We start from the raw sequence: 18497 nt of genomic DNA, 5'->3' as shown, positions 1-18497 counted from the left end.
TCAACACAAAAGTTTTGTCTCAAGTACAGATAGTGTTGAGGATCAGTGGACAAAGTTCAAAACCATCGTACAATATGCGTTAGATGAGTATGTGCCAAGCAAGATCGTAAGAGATGGAAAAGAGCCACCGTGGTACAACAACCGAGTTAGGAAACTGCTGCGGAAGCAAAGATAACTTCACAGCAAGCATAAACATAGCCAAAGCCTTGCAGACAAACAAAAATTACGCGAAGTGAAATGTAGTGTGAGGAGGGCTATGCGAGAGGCATTCAATGAATTCGAAAGTAAAGTTCTATGTACTGACTTGGCAGAAAATCCTAAGAAATTTTGGTCTTGTGTCAAAGCGGTAGGTGGATCAAAACAAAATGTCCAGACACTCTGTGACCAAAATGGTACTGAAACAGAGGATGACAGACTAAAGGCCGAAATACTAAATGTCCTTTTCCAAAGCTGTTTCACAGAGGAAGACTGCACTGTAGTTCCTTCTCTAGATCGTCGCACAGATGACAAAATGGTAGATATCAAAATAGACGACAGAGGGATAGAGAAACAATTAAAATTGCTCAAAAGAGGAAAGGCCGCTGGACCTGATGGGATACCAGTTAGACTTTACACAGAGTACGCGAAGGAACTTGCCCCCCTTCTTGCAGCTGTGTACCATAGGTCTCTAGAAGAGCGTAGCGTTCCAAAGGATTGGAAAAGGCCACAGATCATCCCCGTTTTCAAGAAGGGACGTCTAAAATATGTGCAGAACTATAGACCTATATCTCTAACGTCGATCAGTTGTAGAATTTTGGAACACATATTGTGTTCGAGTATAATTACTTTTCTGGAGGCTAGAAATCTACTCTGTAGGAATCAGCATGGGTTTCGAAAAAGACGGTCGTGTGAAACCCAGCTCGCGCTATTTGTCCACGAGACTCAGAGGGCCACAGACACGGGTTCACAGGTAGATGCCGTCTCTCTTTACTTCCGCAAGGCGTTCGATACAGTTCCCCACAGTCGTTTAATCAACAAAGTAAGAGCATATGGACTATCAGACCAATTGTATGATTGGATTGAAGAGTTCCTAGATAACAGAACGCAGCATGTCATTCTCAATGGAGAGAAGTCATCTGAAATAAGAGTGATTTCAGGTGTACCGCAGGGGAGTGTCATAGGACCGTTGCTATTCACAATATACATAAATGACCTGGTGGATAACATCGGAAGTCCACTGAGGCTTTTTGCAGATGATGCTGTGGTGTATCGAGAGGTTGTAACAATGGAAAATTGTAATGAAATGCAGGAGGATCTGCAGCGAATTGACACATGGTGCAGGGAATGGCAATTGAATCTCAATGTAGACAAGTGTAATGTGCTGCGAATATATAGACAGATAGTTTTCTTATCATTTAGCTACAAAATAGCAGGTCAGCAACTGGAAGGAGTTAATTCCATAAATTATCTGGTAGTACGCATTAGGAGTGATTTAAAATGGAATGACCATATAAAGTTGATCTTCGGTAAAGCAGATGCCAGACTGAGATTCATTGGAAGAATTCTAAGGAAATGCAATCCGAAAACAAAGGAAGTAGGTTACAGTACGCTTGTTCGCCCACTGCTCGAATACTGCTCAGCAGTGTGGGATCCGTACCAGATAGGGTTGATAGAAGAGATAGAGAAGATCCAACAGAGAGCAACGCGCTTCGTTACAGGATCATTTAGTAATTGCAAAAGCGTTACGGAGATGATAGATAAACTCCAGTGGAAGACTCTGCAGGAGAGACGCTCAGTAGCTCAGTACGGGCTTTTGTTAAAGTTTCGAGAACATACCTTCACCGAAGAGTCAAGCAGTATATTGCTCCCTCCTACGTATATCTGGCAAAGAGACCATGAGGATAAAATCAGAGAGATTAGAGCCCACACAGAAGCATACTGAAAATCCTCCTTTCCACGAACAATACGAGACTGGAATAGAAGGGAGAACCCATAGAGGTACTCCGGGTACCCTCCGCCACACACCGTCTGGTGGCTTGTGGAGTATGGATGTAGATGTAGATGTAGATGATGCCACTTGGCAGCAGCCTTAAGCTGTGTGATGGAATCCAACACAGCCTGGAGCTGTGAGCTAAGGGTCACCAACTTAGCTCACATCTGTACACAACAAGCACAGTTCCTATCCATTACTGAAGTCGCTACTCGTAAAAATATATAATAAACGAACGGTGCACTCGGCTTATTAGCAGTAGGAATTTAAGTGCTCTTTCACTGATGGTCTATCTGACACTGAGCTACGCAAAACAAAAAAAACAAAAGCCTGTACAATATGAGGGTCAATATAAGTGTCTATAACAACAGCGGTATTAAAACAAAACGTTGTGCCTAGTAAGCACTCACTCAAACATGCAAGAAATTACAAAAATAAACTAGTAACTATACAGGTATCTGTGAATATAAGTCGCTCTTGTTGGAAGCACGTAAAAATGTAAAAATATATAACAAACAAACATTGTACTCACCTTATTAGCAGCAGAAACTTGAGTTGCTCTCTCACCGATGGTCTATCCGACACTGTAAATGTATCAACACCCAGACACACATGTATGTCTGTGAAGAAATGATGCCATATGGGTATGTGCAGAAAGAACGACTGATTTCCAGAACACTGAGACAGCACACTCATTAATGTTGGTTCTACAACCAGTTGGAAACTGTTACCTCACAGCCAAGAAAAATACTTGTACATGGTTGGTAGGAAATACTGTGCATTATTTAACAAGTGACCAGGATGAGCAATTATATCTGGGCTATACTGTGTACATTGCAACTGGGGCAGAACTACTAACGAAAGATGCTAAAAACAGGCAAAAGTATGCAAATTATATCTCAGCATTGGAGCTGATGAAAATATGAGGTGGGAAGAAAAAGAAAAAAAAAAGGAAACGAGAGTGAGAGGTGAGAGAGAGAGATAGAGAGAGAACTAAGAAAACTACTACTGCAGTTTCTGTTTGATTGTCTGCTGCAGGTGACTTCCTCCAATGAATTTTCATGCTTGCTAATCATTTTTCGAAGTTAATGTGTTTTATTGCATATGCAGTGGCATTGGCTGTTCTATCATAAATGAAATTTACATGCTGTGTGTCTTTCAGAGCAGCTACACAAGTGATGCTTTAGTGCAAGTCCAATGATCTTTAAGGTTCATACATTTGATATTAGTCTGTAGCATTACGACTCTCGGCACATTATCGACTGAAGAACTATGAAAGTCACCTTCTCTTTTTCATGTTCCTCCTTGTCACTGAGCAATGCACTGAAAAGTAGTCTATCTCTTTAATTGTTATCTGCAATACTACAGTCTTATAGTTGAATATTCCTGGGAATATATTATTATGGACTTTATTCACCTGAAAAAAGCCAATAAACATAGTGGTATGGTGTTCATAGCTATTCAGTGTTGGCGTAAACATGCTACTAGGATGACATATTGGCCGTGTGGTTTGAGGCGCCATGTCACGGACCACGCAGCCCCTCACGCCGGAGGTTCGAGTCCTCCCTCGGGCATGGGTGTATGTGTTTGTCTTGGCATAAGTTAGTTTAAGTTACTTTAAGTAGTTTGTAAGCCTAGGGACCGATGACCTCAGCAGTTTGGTGCCTTAAGAATTTACACACATTTGAACATTTGATGACAAATGATACTGCCATATATATTCTGTTTAATTTTTATTCAGACTGCCTCTGTACTAAATGGTTAAAAGTCGATGCTGCCTTCTGAGCAGAAGATTCGAAGTTCAAATGCCTGTACCTCTTCAGTTTTTTTCTGAGATAGGGGGTCTGGAATGAGGTCCATTCAACACTTGTGACACCAAATGAGGAGCTGCATGCGTAAAGAGGAAGTCGCATCAGGTTTCATCTACTGGCAGTAATGGTTGGAGGGATAGGCGACACGCTAATCATATGTTCCGTGACCACAGGCTGCTGCTCCTACTGCCTTATAGGCAGCAGCTGGCCAGTTGGAACAGGTCTAAGGCCAAACCCTGAGTGATGTTTACATTTAGATTTTTATTCATCCAATCTTGAATATACTTCAGGCGTGAAAAACCAACTTACTAGAAAATCTGTTTTATACTGTACTCTTTTTAATTTGTTGAGATGTTCGCAACTCTTTCCGCACACCACTTCTCTTTCCCGAATGTGGATTTCATTTAGACATTTCTGCTACTGCTCAGTCTTAAGAACAAGATGACGAACTATGAGAGTACTTATGGCCTGCAGATCCTTTTATAAGATGTGGAGTGTCATGAAATTGCTTAGAGTAATTTCAGTGTTGCAGACTACATAAGATCTTCTAAGAAGATGTCTTTTGTTTTACCATTTTGGTATTTTGAAGACTGTGTTTCAATTAGAGCTTTTTGAAATGATATATCAACTGTTTGCATTTCATATTCTACCACATACATAAAGTACAAACACCATTCAGATTTTATATTCAAAATCTGACTCTGCATATAGAGAAGTGACTCACCTGTGAGATGTTAAGACAACAGCTTGTCCTGTCTTGTGGATCTTCCCAAGAACATTCCAAAGTTTCCGCCGTGATACTGGATCCACACCACTTGTCGGTTCATCAAGGAACACAATTGGAGGATTTCCAATTAGAGCAACTGCTGCACTCAGTTTTCGTTTATTACCACCACTATAAGTACCACAAAGCTTTTTTCTGTATTCATTCAATCCTGTTATAACATAAATCAAAAAAAGTCTTGATTGACAACACTGTAAATGAAAAAATAATATTTCACATAAAACAGCGGAAACATGTTGCAAGTTTCTAATACCAATTAACACAAAACTAATTTAAATTCCAGCATCTAAGAGAGTTTGTTTTTTATGTATAAAGTGCAAAAAACTTATGAGCAATGTTTGAGAAGCAAGAGGAATTCTTCTTACATGTTACCTTGTAGTGAGTTAAACAATAATTCAAATATTATGTGCTTTGGCACAGAGGCCTGAAGTACATATTTTTGGAACAGTCAGTGTAGTCACCAAATTTGGTGCAATCTGTATTACCTATTCTTGCATACAATGATAATAATAATAATAATAAAATTGTGCCTAGATATTTATGTAAGTCCAGCAAAGCTGTCATAGGAAAAATGTATAGCCATTTACAGAAAAAACTAGTGGGATGGAATCTAGTCAAGGGAGAAACATGTTCAGTGACCTATAGTCAAGTCAGTGTAAGAAGTTCCCTGATGTTGCAGTGGGCCGGGCATGGCAGCTTTGCCTCCAGCAGTCATGTAACATGATTTTGTAAACGTCTATACGGCAACATCTTAGTGTATTTACGGCTCTGCAGATGGCTACTGTTTTCACTTGCAGCCATCTGATCTTTGCAGTTGAATGCTGCAACAGCACTGACAGCTGTCAGGGATCTTCTTATGCCAACTCAACTACAGAAGAAGACTGCATCTAATGTTACATGAAATTTAGAGAAGAAGGAAAAAAGGAGAAGTAAAAATAATAAAAAAAAGTCTTTCACTTTCATCAGGTGAAAAAAACCTTACCCTTGCCCTTACAGCACTTATTGTTAAAGCTAAATTAACTTACCCTAATTTTACTTTGTTTTAGCCGGCCGTAGTGGCCAAGCGGTTCTAGGCGCTACAGTCTGGAACCGCGCGACCGCTACGGTCGCAGGTTCGAATCCTGCCTCGGGCATGGGTGTGTGTGATGTCCTTAGGTTAGTTAGGTTTAATTAGTTCTAAGTTCTAGGCGACTGATGACCTCAGAAGTTAAGTCGCATAGTGCTCAGAGCCATGTGAACCATGTGTGTTTTAGTCTATAATCACAATTTTTGATTTTGCCTACTGGCTACCAGTTTCAGTACGCATTACCAACCTCAGGTCATGCTATGATAAAAAAAAGACAATACATAGTTAAAATAATAATGTAAGCAACATTTACACAATATTTTCTCTCTATATTAGCAAACATATGGTATTAAGTGCAGCCTAAAAATACACAGGTAGCCCCTCAATCCTGGCACACAGTTATCATGCTCACTTCCCAGGTAGCTACTTCACAGACTAAAAGTAAAGGTCAAGCTGAGCTTTAAATAGATGCAAATTGTGGCAAGTAGTGATAAGTGTGTCCCCTGCGTACAGAGTCTCTTGGATTTTCTTCTTAAGAAACTGTAAAAACATTTAAAGAATAAAAATAGCATCAAATATGAAACAACATGATAAAACAAAGAATAAATGTATGTTGGTTGGTGGCAGTTGAATCTTTTGCAGTCAGTGCCACAAAAATGTTCACACTACTCCTGGACTCATATGAAGAAGAGTTAGGATTACAATTATATCTAAACTAAAATGCTCTGAACAATGTCATTGAAATTCCACTAAGGACACTAGACATTAATCTGTTGAATTGTGTAGCTTAGCAAACCTGAACAGACATTCCAATAAAACCAGAAGCCAATACACAATGGAATCTTACATAGAGGTCAAGATTAATTAACACTGGAATCTCAAATGGAAAAATGACAATATAAACTTGCCAAATCATCTGATAAAATGTCACAGTCTCCCCTTGGATACTTTCACATGGAGGGATTAAATAACCATTTGTGAAAAACTGCAGGTTAGTATTCATTGAAGTTACATTAAAAATCATAGGCATCTCCTTAAAATTACAAAATACATATATATAAAAAAAGAATGGTGCATCATTTCACTGTCTCACAGAAACAAACACACAACACTCACAACACAATCTAAATAAAATTCTCACAAACTCTACAACAATGTGTTCATGTAACAAACATAGCTAAGATATTTGAATATCACAGGAAACAATGACAAAACAAATGTCTACTCAAATTACTTAGTAAACATAAAGTTTCAGCTTACAGGCACAATCCTAACCTTTGTGTTGAGGCATAAAACAAGAGGCTTGAGACATAAGGCAATGGAGTGCTCATCTGGCACAATTATCCAAAAGTAATTTAAAACTGACACTAGTGAACATGTGTAGGAGGTGGGCTTTATTGTCCATTGTAAAAAGAATACATGTTACAAAACCTTGACTACTGTCCCAAACTCACTGCCAGCCAACTAGCAATGCACAAGTATAAAAGTGCTGTATACCATTCAAAACATTACTGCTCACGGAACAAGAAGTAGTGTGTGGCAAGGAACTGTTAGATGATGTTTAAAGGCACATGCCAACTAGGGTAACATGAGCAATAAGGCTGTGACAGGTCCACAATCCATTATGACTATGACTTCTGAAAAGGTGGAGATCAGTAAGACATAGATTCTGCAAGAGTGGTGGGGAGGGGACAGGAAGCATAGGGACTGAAAGGTGCAGAAGAGAGGACAGTAAGGCATGGCATTGCAAGAAGTGTGAGGTGGGAGACAGGAGTGACAGTGCATCATTGCATGGTCGTCCTATCACAAAGACAAAAGCTGTGTACTAGAGCAGGTGGAGAATAATCCCTCATGTTTTGGATAGGTAACTTGCCAGGTGAAGGAGTTAGAATGTACTTTGACAATATTATAGAAAAACATGATTTTTTCACCCAAAAAAATGTTACAACCCAAGCTATATCAGATACAAACAAGATGGCATCAAGGAAACAGTGTAGTGACACAGTGTTTGTTTCAAAAAGTCAAAGGTTTAACAGTTCATTGTGTAAGAAGTGCAAAAAACGTGTTATCAAAGGCATCTTGTGTACAAACTGCAATTTCTGGCTACATGAAAAATGTGCGGAAGTGACACTACAATTCATAAAGAATGACATTTCAGCTTTCCCTTCTTTGCTTAGTACTAACTTTCCATCTGAGCTCCTAATATTCATCATCCTGTCTCAATTCTCTTGGTTATATTGAACACATTTGACAACATTGTTAGCAAAATCCAAAATGTTACTGCAAAATGTGCCATTGACCTAGAGAACTGGTTTGATTTTGAGCAAAGGAGAAGCACGACAGATGCAATAAATAGTATTGTCGAACAAATAAGCAAATATTTAGACAAGAGCAGTAAGGTTACAGAAATTTTTTGTGACCTCACAAAGGCTTTTAGTTCTATAAACAGTACCTTGCTCACTTCACAAACCTAATGAGACTGGGATTGAGGGCAGTGGCTTACAGTGGCTTCTACTTATGGAATAGAAAACACAGAGTGCTGAATGGAGCAAATTACTATTCTTATTGAGCATTCCACATGGCTTTATACTAGTTCAAGTTTCATTTCTGTTCTATGTGAATGAGTTACATCAATATCACCTCCCTGTTATTTTGTTTGCAAACAACCCTTGTGTTATACGAAAAACAAAACAAAGGAAAAAAAGCCCTGAAACATTGTTCAATATTCTCAGCAGCTTAGAAACTGGTTTCAGCTTAATAGTTGAATCTGGAACTATCTCAAACTTATGTGGTGTAGTTTAGAACCAAACAGTAAAAATGTACACACACAGCACAGAGTACCTAACAAACAAACTTAGCAGCTTCATGCAAATATCATCAACTGCAACTGACATGGACATATGGAATATTACCATGCACTTTGTAACTGTTATTAGGTACAGTATTATTTTTCAGGAAGTTCTGCTGCATAGAGTGCATACCAAAGATACAGAATGTAATGAAGATGGCGTTGAAGTATGGAATATGCAGCAGACTCTGTCACAATAAGGACAATAAGAGCACAAATGTTAGGAAGAAGAGAGTGCTGCTGCTAGACAGCAGTCATGGCAGAGTTGTAGGCCCTGTATTAGAGGGCAGTTAGGGAAGTGCTGGGTTAGATCAGGTGATAGGGGTTTAGAGCCTTTGTGTAATGCTTTTACAAAGGACAATAAGGTAGTGATAGTGGGTGGGACAGGTAACAGCTTGGATAGGGATGGGGCATACAACATAGGTGGTGACATTAATAAGATAGCTTCTCTAATTGGTAGCACCAATGTAAGCGTACTTGGCCCATTGTGGCAGCATGATCAGCCTTGTTTCAGCAGTGCTGTTCAGTGAGTCAATGCTGATCTGGAAATGGTGCTGACGACCGCTGACCAGGTGCACACTGCACTGGTTATATTGCAGACTATCAGGAGGTGGGGCTGCACTAAGTGAGGTTTACACCTCAATAGGACAGGGAGAGGGAGGTTGAGGGAGCTAATTATTGGGGGTGTAGAAGGTAGGTGTGGAGACACACAAGGTAAAATATTTGTTGCCATTGTTAATAGGACTAGCCTTCTTTTGGGATAAAGCATGACAGCAGGCTCCCCTCCCTTGTAAGTGTTTCAATCAGTTTAGAGATTTCTTCATCAGGTGCTCAGAAGATTGACTGTTCCACATGAGAGTGAACAAATACTATGAAAATTTGCTTGGAATTATCTACTATTCATCAAAATGTGCAGTCCATTAAAAATAAAGTACACCAGCTTGAAGATGAACTTCAGTCTTTGAACAGTGTGATGGTATGCATTACAGAGCATTCGTTGCTGCTGTAGGATGACATTAAAGGCAAGGGAATGACGTCTTTATATTACAGGTGGCACATAGTTCAAATCTAGTGATGATCTGATCACAATTAGTAAGAACAAACATTTTGAACTGGCAGCCATTGAAAAAAGCTACATGCTGTGAGAATTTAATTATTGCCACATGCCAAATGGTAATGTGGGCATTTTCTGTCACAAATTAACCAAAGTCCTGGAAAGAGTCTCAACCATCTAAACTGACATAATAATATGTGGATATGTGAAGACACTCCAAGGGATTGGGTGAGGTGGAGGGGGGGGGGGGGGGGTTATTTACCATGAAGGAATTATTTGAATGGGGCAAAAATCAGATGATTTACTGAAGAGAAAGAGATTCACACATTGAGGAAGTCAATAATGTTCTGGTCCACCTCTGGCCCTTATGTAAGCAGGTATTCAGCTTGGCACTGATTGATAAAGAGTTGTTTGATGTCCTCCTTAGGGAAATCATGCCAAATTCTGTCCAGCTGGTGCGTTGAATCGTCAAAATGCCAAGTCCACTGGAGGACCCTATCCATAATGTTCCAAATGTTCTCAGTTGGGAAGAGATTCTGCTACCTTGTTGGCCAAGATAGTGTTTGGTAAGCATGAAGATAAGCAGTAGAGACTCTCACCGTGTGCAGGAGGGCATTATCTTGCTGAAATATAGGCCCAAGGTGGCTTGCCATGAAGGGCAACACAACGGGGTGTAGAATATCATCGACATAGCGCTGTGCTCTAAGGGTGCCACAGATGACAACCAAAGGGATCCTGCCATGAAATTAAATAACACCCCAGACCGTCACTCCCGATCATCTGGTCGTATGGCGGGCAACAGTCAGTTTAGTATCTCACTTCTGTCTGTGGCGTCTCCAGACATGTCTTCACTGTTCACTGGGGCTAATTTCAAAGCACGACTCGTCACTGAAGAAAATGCACTCCTTTCAAAGACATTACAGCCCACCATTTGGCCCAACAGCCAGAAGTGGTGGCCTGAGATGATATTTCTTTTTGTAGCAGGACCTATTTGTCATCTGCGGTACCCTTCGGCGGTGGTATGTCGACGATATTCTATGTTTCATTTTTTTGCTCTTCATGGTAAGCCATCCTGGGCTCACATTTCAGCAAGATAATTCTTGCCTGGACACAGTGAGAGTCTCTAATGCTTGTCTTCATGTTTGCCAAACCTTACTTTGGTCAGCAAGGTTTCTGGACTTCTCCCCACCTGAAAACATTAGGAACATTATGGGCTGGCCCTCTGCCCAGCTCAGGATTATGGCGATCTAACACATCAGTTGGTCATAATTTGGCACGATATCCCTCAGGAGGACATCAAACAACTCTATCAATCAATCCAAAGCCAACTAACTTCTTGTATAAGGGCCAGAAGTGACCAATGTGTTATTGACTTGCTCAACATGTGAAGTTTTTTCTCCTGAATAAATAATCCTATTTTTCTGAAATTTTAATCATTTGTTTGTCCTCAAATGTACATCACATCTATTGATTCCAACCAATTCAGATAATTTCTTTGTGATGTGTCATTTCTTCGTCTTCATCTTCTTTTCTCCCCCTTTGAGAGCCTTGAGTACTGGAGCGAAGGTGAAATTACTAATAATTTTCTAAATATTTTAAATATAATTTATCTATTTTGAGCACTTTTGGCAAGGCTTAAATGGTAAACACTGCTATTAGGATATCAAAAAATGTAGCTTCAGTCTTAGACTATATACTTACAGATATCATCAGGGAATATAGTAGGTAATCTTTGCCTTTTTGATCATTATTCTCAGATAATAAAGCTACAGATGGACTTGGTAAAGACCACAGAACTGTAAATCTTCAAAAGGATCTTCTCAGAATATACAAGGTGTGCAACTTTGCTTCTGTCGTTTGCCGATAGGTGGCAACAATGGTAAGTAGTAGTCAAAAGGAACAGATCGCAGACGTCACGCAGTTAGCTTGGACCTTGGTCAACATAATCTCAGTCAAACACTAGTCAATTTGTGTCTGCATCATAAAGTGGTCTTGATTGAAAATGTCAGTTTACAAGCCTAATTCTCATCATTTGTGGGTGGTGTAACGGTTTTGTTTCAATATGAAGAAAACAGCGGCTGAGTCTCATTGAACGCTCTCAAGTGCGTATGGTGAGGACACTATTGTGAAAGAACACGTTGTGAGTGGTTTCATCGCTTCAAGATCGGTGATTTTAATGTCATACACTGGCATAGTAGTGGAAGATGCAGAATTGGAGACATTGCTGAGTGAAGATCACATCAAACTCAAGAAGAATTGGCACAATTAGTGGGAGTGACACAGCAAGACATTTCAAACCATCTCAAGGCAATGGGACTATTCAGAAAGAACGATCTTGGGTCCTACGCGAGCTAAAACCAAGAAACGTTGAACAGCGTTTGTGTGTTTGTGAACAGTTGTTTCAGAAGCAGAAATGGAAGGGATTTCTGCATCACATTGTGACTGGGGATGAAAAATGGGTTCATTACAATAATCCTAAACACAAAAAAAATCATGGGGATATCCCAGCCATGGTTCCACATTGAAGGCCAAACCAAATATTCACGGCTCCAAGATCATGCTCTGCATTTGGTGGGACCAGCTCGGCGTCGTGTACTATGAGGCATTAAAACCAAGTGAAACAGTCACAGGTGCTCATTATCAAACACAATTAAGGTGTTTGGGCAGATTATTAAAAGACAAACGGCCGCAATACAGCGAGAGGAACGATAAAGTGATTTTGCAGCATGACAACGCTCGACGCCACACTGCAAAAGAGGTCAAAACATATAAGAAAACGTTAAAATGGGAAGTCCTACCCCACCTGCCATATTTTCCAGACATTGTTCCCTCTGACTATCACCTGTTTAGATCAATGGTGCATGGCCTGGGTGCCCAACACTTCCAATCTCATGAAGAAGTCATGATTGCATTGATTCATGGATCGCTTCAAAAGACGAACAATTTTCTCGATGCATGACTCTTACACTACCCAAAAGATGGGAGAAAGTAGTGGCCAGCGATGGAAAATACTTTGAATGATACATGTGTAACCAGTTTTTTTTTCCATTAAAGCCTCAAATGATTGGCGGAAAAAAACAGCAGAAGCAAAGTTGTACACCTCGTATAATACTTACTTTTTCTACAAATATCAACAATATCATGAAAAGGATAGACTGCTATTCACTGTAAAGATGACACTTTAAGCTGCAGACAGCCACAACATAAAAACTGTTGCACATTGGGCTTTCAGCCAATGCCTTCTTCAGAAAAGAGAAAACACACATATTCACACAAACAAGCACACATCATGTGAACTTCAGCACTGTCTCTGGTTCCTGTGGCCAGAATGCAACATTCACATGGAACGAAAACAGCAGCCTGGAGTGGGGTGGGGAAGGGGAATGAATATCAGGGTATGGGTGGGAGGAGAGAAGAGCACTCTAGCACTGTCTGGTGAAGCATGCAGACTGCAACAGGACAAGGCTGCCAGTTATAACATACGGAGGCTGTGGGGGATGGAGGAGGTGGGAACAGGGAGTGCAAAATGGGGAGGGGAAGAGAAGAGAATGAGAAAACTGTTGTGTGCATAGGCAGAGACCAGTGCACAGTAAGAGTACGTGGACATGAACTGGGAGGAAGTCATAGGACAGAGGGCACAGAAACTGTTGGGTGGAGGATGGGGGAACAGTAGGTAGCCTTTTTGAGAAGACATTCCAAAAGTAGCCACCTCTACAGCAACAGCTAAGGAAAAAACTGATAACAGTAGGAACACCTCAGACACACTTAAATTTCTCAGTCTTTTAAAAAAGGACTGCACTAATCCACAGTTCCTAGATTACTATCGCAGGTAAAGAAAAATTACTACAGGAGGGCAATGTTTGTTGCAAGATCATTCAATGACAACATAATATTTAAGGCAGAAAATAAAAGCAAAGTAGCATGGGATGTCGTAAGACAAGAAACTGGAAAAGGCTGGCAGATGTGAATGACTATTTCTCTTATTTCTCTGGTATTGCAGAGAAGTTGAAACAAAATCTTCCTATAACACACAAAGCATCACAAAGACCCACAAAGCAACCAGAATGATGTTATTTTCCTCAACAGAGCTTGAAGTCAGGAAAACAGTACAGAAAATAAACAATAAGAAGTTGGCATGTATGTATGAGGACCCAGTTTCTGTTCTAAAAGTGTGCACAGACAGCATACAACCCCCATTAATGAGCATAATAAATGAGTCCTTCAGTCAGGCATTTTTCCAGAGTTTCTACGCATGCACCAGATGTGCACTTACTAAAGAACGGTAATGCACAAAGTAATTGAAAACTATTGGCCCATTTCACTATCATCTACTTTCTTAAAAATATTCAAATCTGTTATACAGGATTGACTAATGAGTTACATGAACTAATACTTCCCCTACTTTGGTTTCCAAAGTAGGGGAAGTACAATAATAGCCATTACTGAGTTCACTCAAGTGGTACTTTAAGATCTTGACAAGGATGACTGTATTTTAGGCATATTCTTAGACTTGCCTTGAGTTTTTTTACACTGTAGATCAGAACGTACTGCTCAAGAAGCTAGAAGCACTAGGTGAAAGAGGAATAGCAAACAAATTTTCCCAGTCTTACATGCAAAACAGAATGCAAAAGACTGAGATAGTTCAAAAGTCTGCTAATGATAAGTTTTTAGTACAACAGTTGTCAGACAAAAGACACATAAACATAGGTGTTCCTCAGGTTAGTGTATTGGGTCCACTACTGTTCTTAATATAAACAGATGATTTTCCAGATAGTGAAAGACATGGAGAAAAAGTTCTTGTCACTTTAATATAAACAGATGATTTCCAGACAGTGTAAGGTATGGACAAAACGTTCTTGTCATTGGTGACAGCAACATCATAGTCACTGATATAACACCAGAGCTTGTGTTAGAGAAAGCAAATGAAACCATCAAGAATGGTTATGGTTGGGCAGTGTGTAATAAATCTGCATTGAACATAAAAAAGACAAACAATATGGACCTCACCAGACAGTGAAAACAATTCTGCCACAATAGGTGTAGATAATAAAACTACTGATTGTGTAACAAGCACAAGGTTGTTAGAGATCTATATTGATTATCAATTAAAGTGAATGAGTGCACAAAGATATTGGCAAAAATAATGTCATCAGCATGTTATGCTCTTAAGGTTTTATCATCAGTATATAATATCAGTATCTCATGCTGACATAATATTCCTACTATGTTCAAGTATTTGCTATTGGGATTCTTCTCTAGAATTATTTACAAAATTGGGCAGTCTTATTGCACCAAGTGAGCACATCTACCAATCTGCGGTGCATATCTAGGATAACACTGCTAAATATTCCACTAATAGCTCTTTATACAATCATTGAACAGGAGCCAGCAATGGACTTACATAAATCAAGGAGAGGGGGGGGGAGGGCTCAAAAACAGTAGTTTCTATCATCAAATAAAATTGTATAATAAACTGTCCAAGGAAATGAAAGGCATTACTAAAATACATCTGTTCAAAATGACAGCAAAAACACTCTTCATAACCATTGCATACTACACAATTAAAGACTACTTGGAGGATTCAGAGTAGTGGGTAATAACAAAAGGATTAACTACAAAGCCCTGTTACATTTCAATACGTGACTGTGATTTACTGCTTTTGCAAGGAATACGTGTCAGGATCTAAACTGCATGGTAGTAATGTTTTGTACAGGTGGGAAATTCTGGGCAGAGATGGAGTAATCCACTGTTGTTGTAGTGGTCTTCAGTCCTGAGACTGGTTTGATGCAGCTCTCCATGCTACTCTACCCTGTGCAAGCTTCTTCATCTCCCAGTACCTACTGCAACCTACATCCTTCTGAATCTGCTTAGTGTATTCATCTCTTGGTCTTACTCTACGATTTTTACCCTCCATGCTGCCCTCCAATACTAAATTGGTGATCCCTTGATGCCTCAGAACATGTCCTACCAACTGATCCCTTCTTCTAGTCAAGTTGTGCCACAAACTTCTCTTCTCACCAATCCTATTCAATACTTCCTCATTAGTTATGTGATCTACCCATCTAATCTTCAGCATTCTTCTGTAGCACCACATTTCAAAAGCTTCTATTCTCTTCTTGTCTAAACTGTTTATCGTCCACGTTTCACTTCCATACATGGCTACACTCCATACAAATACTTTCAGAAACGACTTCCTAACACTTAAATCAATACTCGATGTTAACAAATTTCTCTTCTTAAGAAATGCTTTCCTTGCCATTGCCAGTCTACATTTTATATCCTCTCTACTTCGACCATCATCAGTTATTTTGCTCCCCAAATCGCAAAACTTCTTTACTACTTTAAGTCTCTCATTTCCTAATCTAATTCCCTCAGCATCACCCAATTTAATTCGACTACATTCCATTATCCTTGTTTTGCTTTTGTTGATGTTCATCTTATATCCTCCTTTCAAGACACTATCCATTCCATTCAACTGCTCTTCCAAGTCCTTTGCTGTCTCTGACAGAATTACTATGTCATTGGCGAACCTCAAAGTTTTTATTTCTTCTCCATGGATTTTAATACCTACTCCAAATTTTTCTTTTGTTTCCTTCACTGCTTGCTCAATATAGAGATTGAATAACATCAGGGAGAGGCTACAACCCTGTCTCACTCCCTTCCCAACCACTGCTTCCCTTTCGTGTCCCTCGACTCTTATAACTACCATCTGGTTTCTGTACAAATTGTAAATAGCTTTTCGCTCCCTGTATTTTACCCCTTCCGCCTTCAGAATTTGAAAGAGAGTATTCCAGTCAATATTGTCAAAAGCTTTCTCTAAGTCTACAAATGCTATGAACGTAGGTTTGCCTTTCCTCAATCTAGCTTCTGAGGTAAGTCGTAGGGTCAGTATTGCCTCATGCGTTCCGATTTTTCTACGGAATCCAAACTGATCTTCCCCGAGGTCGGCTTCTACTAGTTTTTCCATTTGTCTGTAAAGAATTCGCGTTATTATTTTGCAGCCGTGACTTATTAAACTGATAGTTCGGTAATTTTCACATCTGTCAACACCTGCTTTCTTTGTGATTGGAATTATTATATTCCTCTTGAAGTCTGAGGGTATTTCGCCTGTCTCATACATCTTGCTCACCAGATGGTAGAGTTTTGTCAGGACTGACTCTCCCAAGGCTGTCAGTAGTTCTAATGGGATGGTGTCTACTCCTGGAGCTTTGTTTCGACTCAGGTCTTTCAGTGCTCTGTCAAACTCTTCACGCAGTATCATATCTCCCATTTCATCTTCATCTACATCCTCTTCCATTTCCATAATATTGTCTTCAAGTACATCGCCCTTGTATAGACCCTCTATATACTCCTTCCACCTTTCTGCTTTCCCTTCTTTGCTCAGAACTGGGTTTCTGTCTGAGCTCTTGATATTCATACAAGTGGTTCTCTTTTCTCCAAAAGTCTCTTTAACTTTCCTGTATTCAGTATCTATCTTACCTCTAGTGAGGTAAGCCTCTACATCCTTACATTTGTCCTCTAGCCATCCCTGCTTAGCCATTTTGCACTTCCTGTTGATCTCATTTTTGAGATGTTTGTATTCCTTTTTGCCTGCTTCATTTACTGCATTTTTATACTTTCTCCTTTCATCAATAAAATTCAATATTTCTTCTGTTATCCAAGAGTTTCTACTAGCCCCCGCCTTTTTACCTATTTGATCCTCTGCTGCCTTCACTATTTCACCCCTCAGAGCTACCCACTCTTCTTCTACTGTATTTCTTTCCCCCGTTCCTGTCAATTGTTCCCTTATGCTCTCCCTGAGACACTGTACAACCTCTGGTGTAGTCAGTTTATCCAGGTCCCATCTCCTTAAATTCCCACCTTTTTGCAGTTTCTTCAGTTTTAATCTACAGTTCATAACCAATAGATTGTGGTCAGAGTCGACATCTGCCCCTGGAAATGTCTTACAATTTAAAACCTGGTTCTTAAATCTCTGTCTTACCATTATATAATCTATCTGAAACCTGTCAGTATCTCCAGGCTGCTTCTATGTATACAATCTTCTTTTATGATTCTTGAACGAAGTGTTAGCTATGATTAGGTTGTGCTCTGTACAAAATTCTACCACGCGGCTTCCTCTTTCATTTCTTACCCCCAATCCGTATTCACCTACTACGTTTCATTCTCTCCCTTTTCCTACTGACGAATTACAGTCACCCATGACTATTAAATTTTCACCTCCCTTCACTATCTGAATTATTTCTTTTATTTCATCATACATTTCTTCAATATCTTCATCATCTGCTGAGCTAGTAGGCATATAAACTTGTACTATTGTGGTAGGCGTGGGCTTCGTACCTATCTTGGTCACAATAATGCGTTCACTATGCTGTTTGTAGTAGCTTACCCACATTCCTGTTTTCCTATTCATTATTACACCTACTCCTGCATTACCCCTATTTGATTTTGTATTTATAACCCTGTAGTCACCTGACCAGAGGTCTTGTTCCTCCTGCCACCGAACTTCACTCATCATCATCTTCATCTTGGACAGTTTCCAGCCACTGGCTGGGTCTGTCGGGAACACAAGCCTCTCCATCGTGTTCTGTCTTTCCACCATTCCCCCTCTTCCACCTTCGTCCAGTTCTCTCCTCTTCTCGTCACACATTCCTTCACTCCCTTCACCCATCTATCTCTTGGTCTTCCCCTGGGCCTCTTCCCCTCCAGTTGCAGATCAAACATCCTCTTTGGAATTCTTCCCTCATCCATTCTCTTCATGTGTCCATACCACTGCAGTCTTGATTTTTCTATCCTGTCCTGTACTGGTTCCTCCTTTAGTCTTTCCCTCACATACACATTTCGCAATCTGTCTCGTCTTGTTTCACTCAACCTGCTCCTCTGGAACTTCATTTCACTAGCTTGTATTCTACTTTTGTCGCTTTTGTGCATTACCCATGTCTCACTTCCGTATGCCAATATGGGGACA

The 18497-nt window shown here is 39.9% G+C and overlaps 1 protein-coding gene across 1 annotated transcript in view; it reads right to left on the bottom strand.

Annotated features, from left to right (window-relative positions):
* Positions 1-18497, bottom strand: part of LOC126475260 (phospholipid-transporting ATPase ABCA1-like) — a 407094-nt gene that overhangs the window by 24156 nt on the left and 364441 nt on the right. Inside the window, exon 24 of the mRNA XM_050102975.1 lies at positions 4505-4715. Coding sequence (XP_049958932.1) covers positions 4505-4715 — 211 coding nt within the window. The remainder of the gene's footprint in view (positions 1-4504; positions 4716-18497) is intronic.

This window comes from Schistocerca serialis, chromosome 4, assembly GCF_023864345.2.
Source record: "Schistocerca serialis cubense isolate TAMUIC-IGC-003099 chromosome 4, iqSchSeri2.2, whole genome shotgun sequence".
NCBI classification, from domain to species: domain Eukaryota; kingdom Metazoa; phylum Arthropoda; class Insecta; order Orthoptera; family Acrididae; genus Schistocerca; species Schistocerca serialis.
The sequence above is the reverse complement of the archived record's forward strand: the minus strand, read 5'-3'. Positions and strand labels throughout refer to the sequence as shown.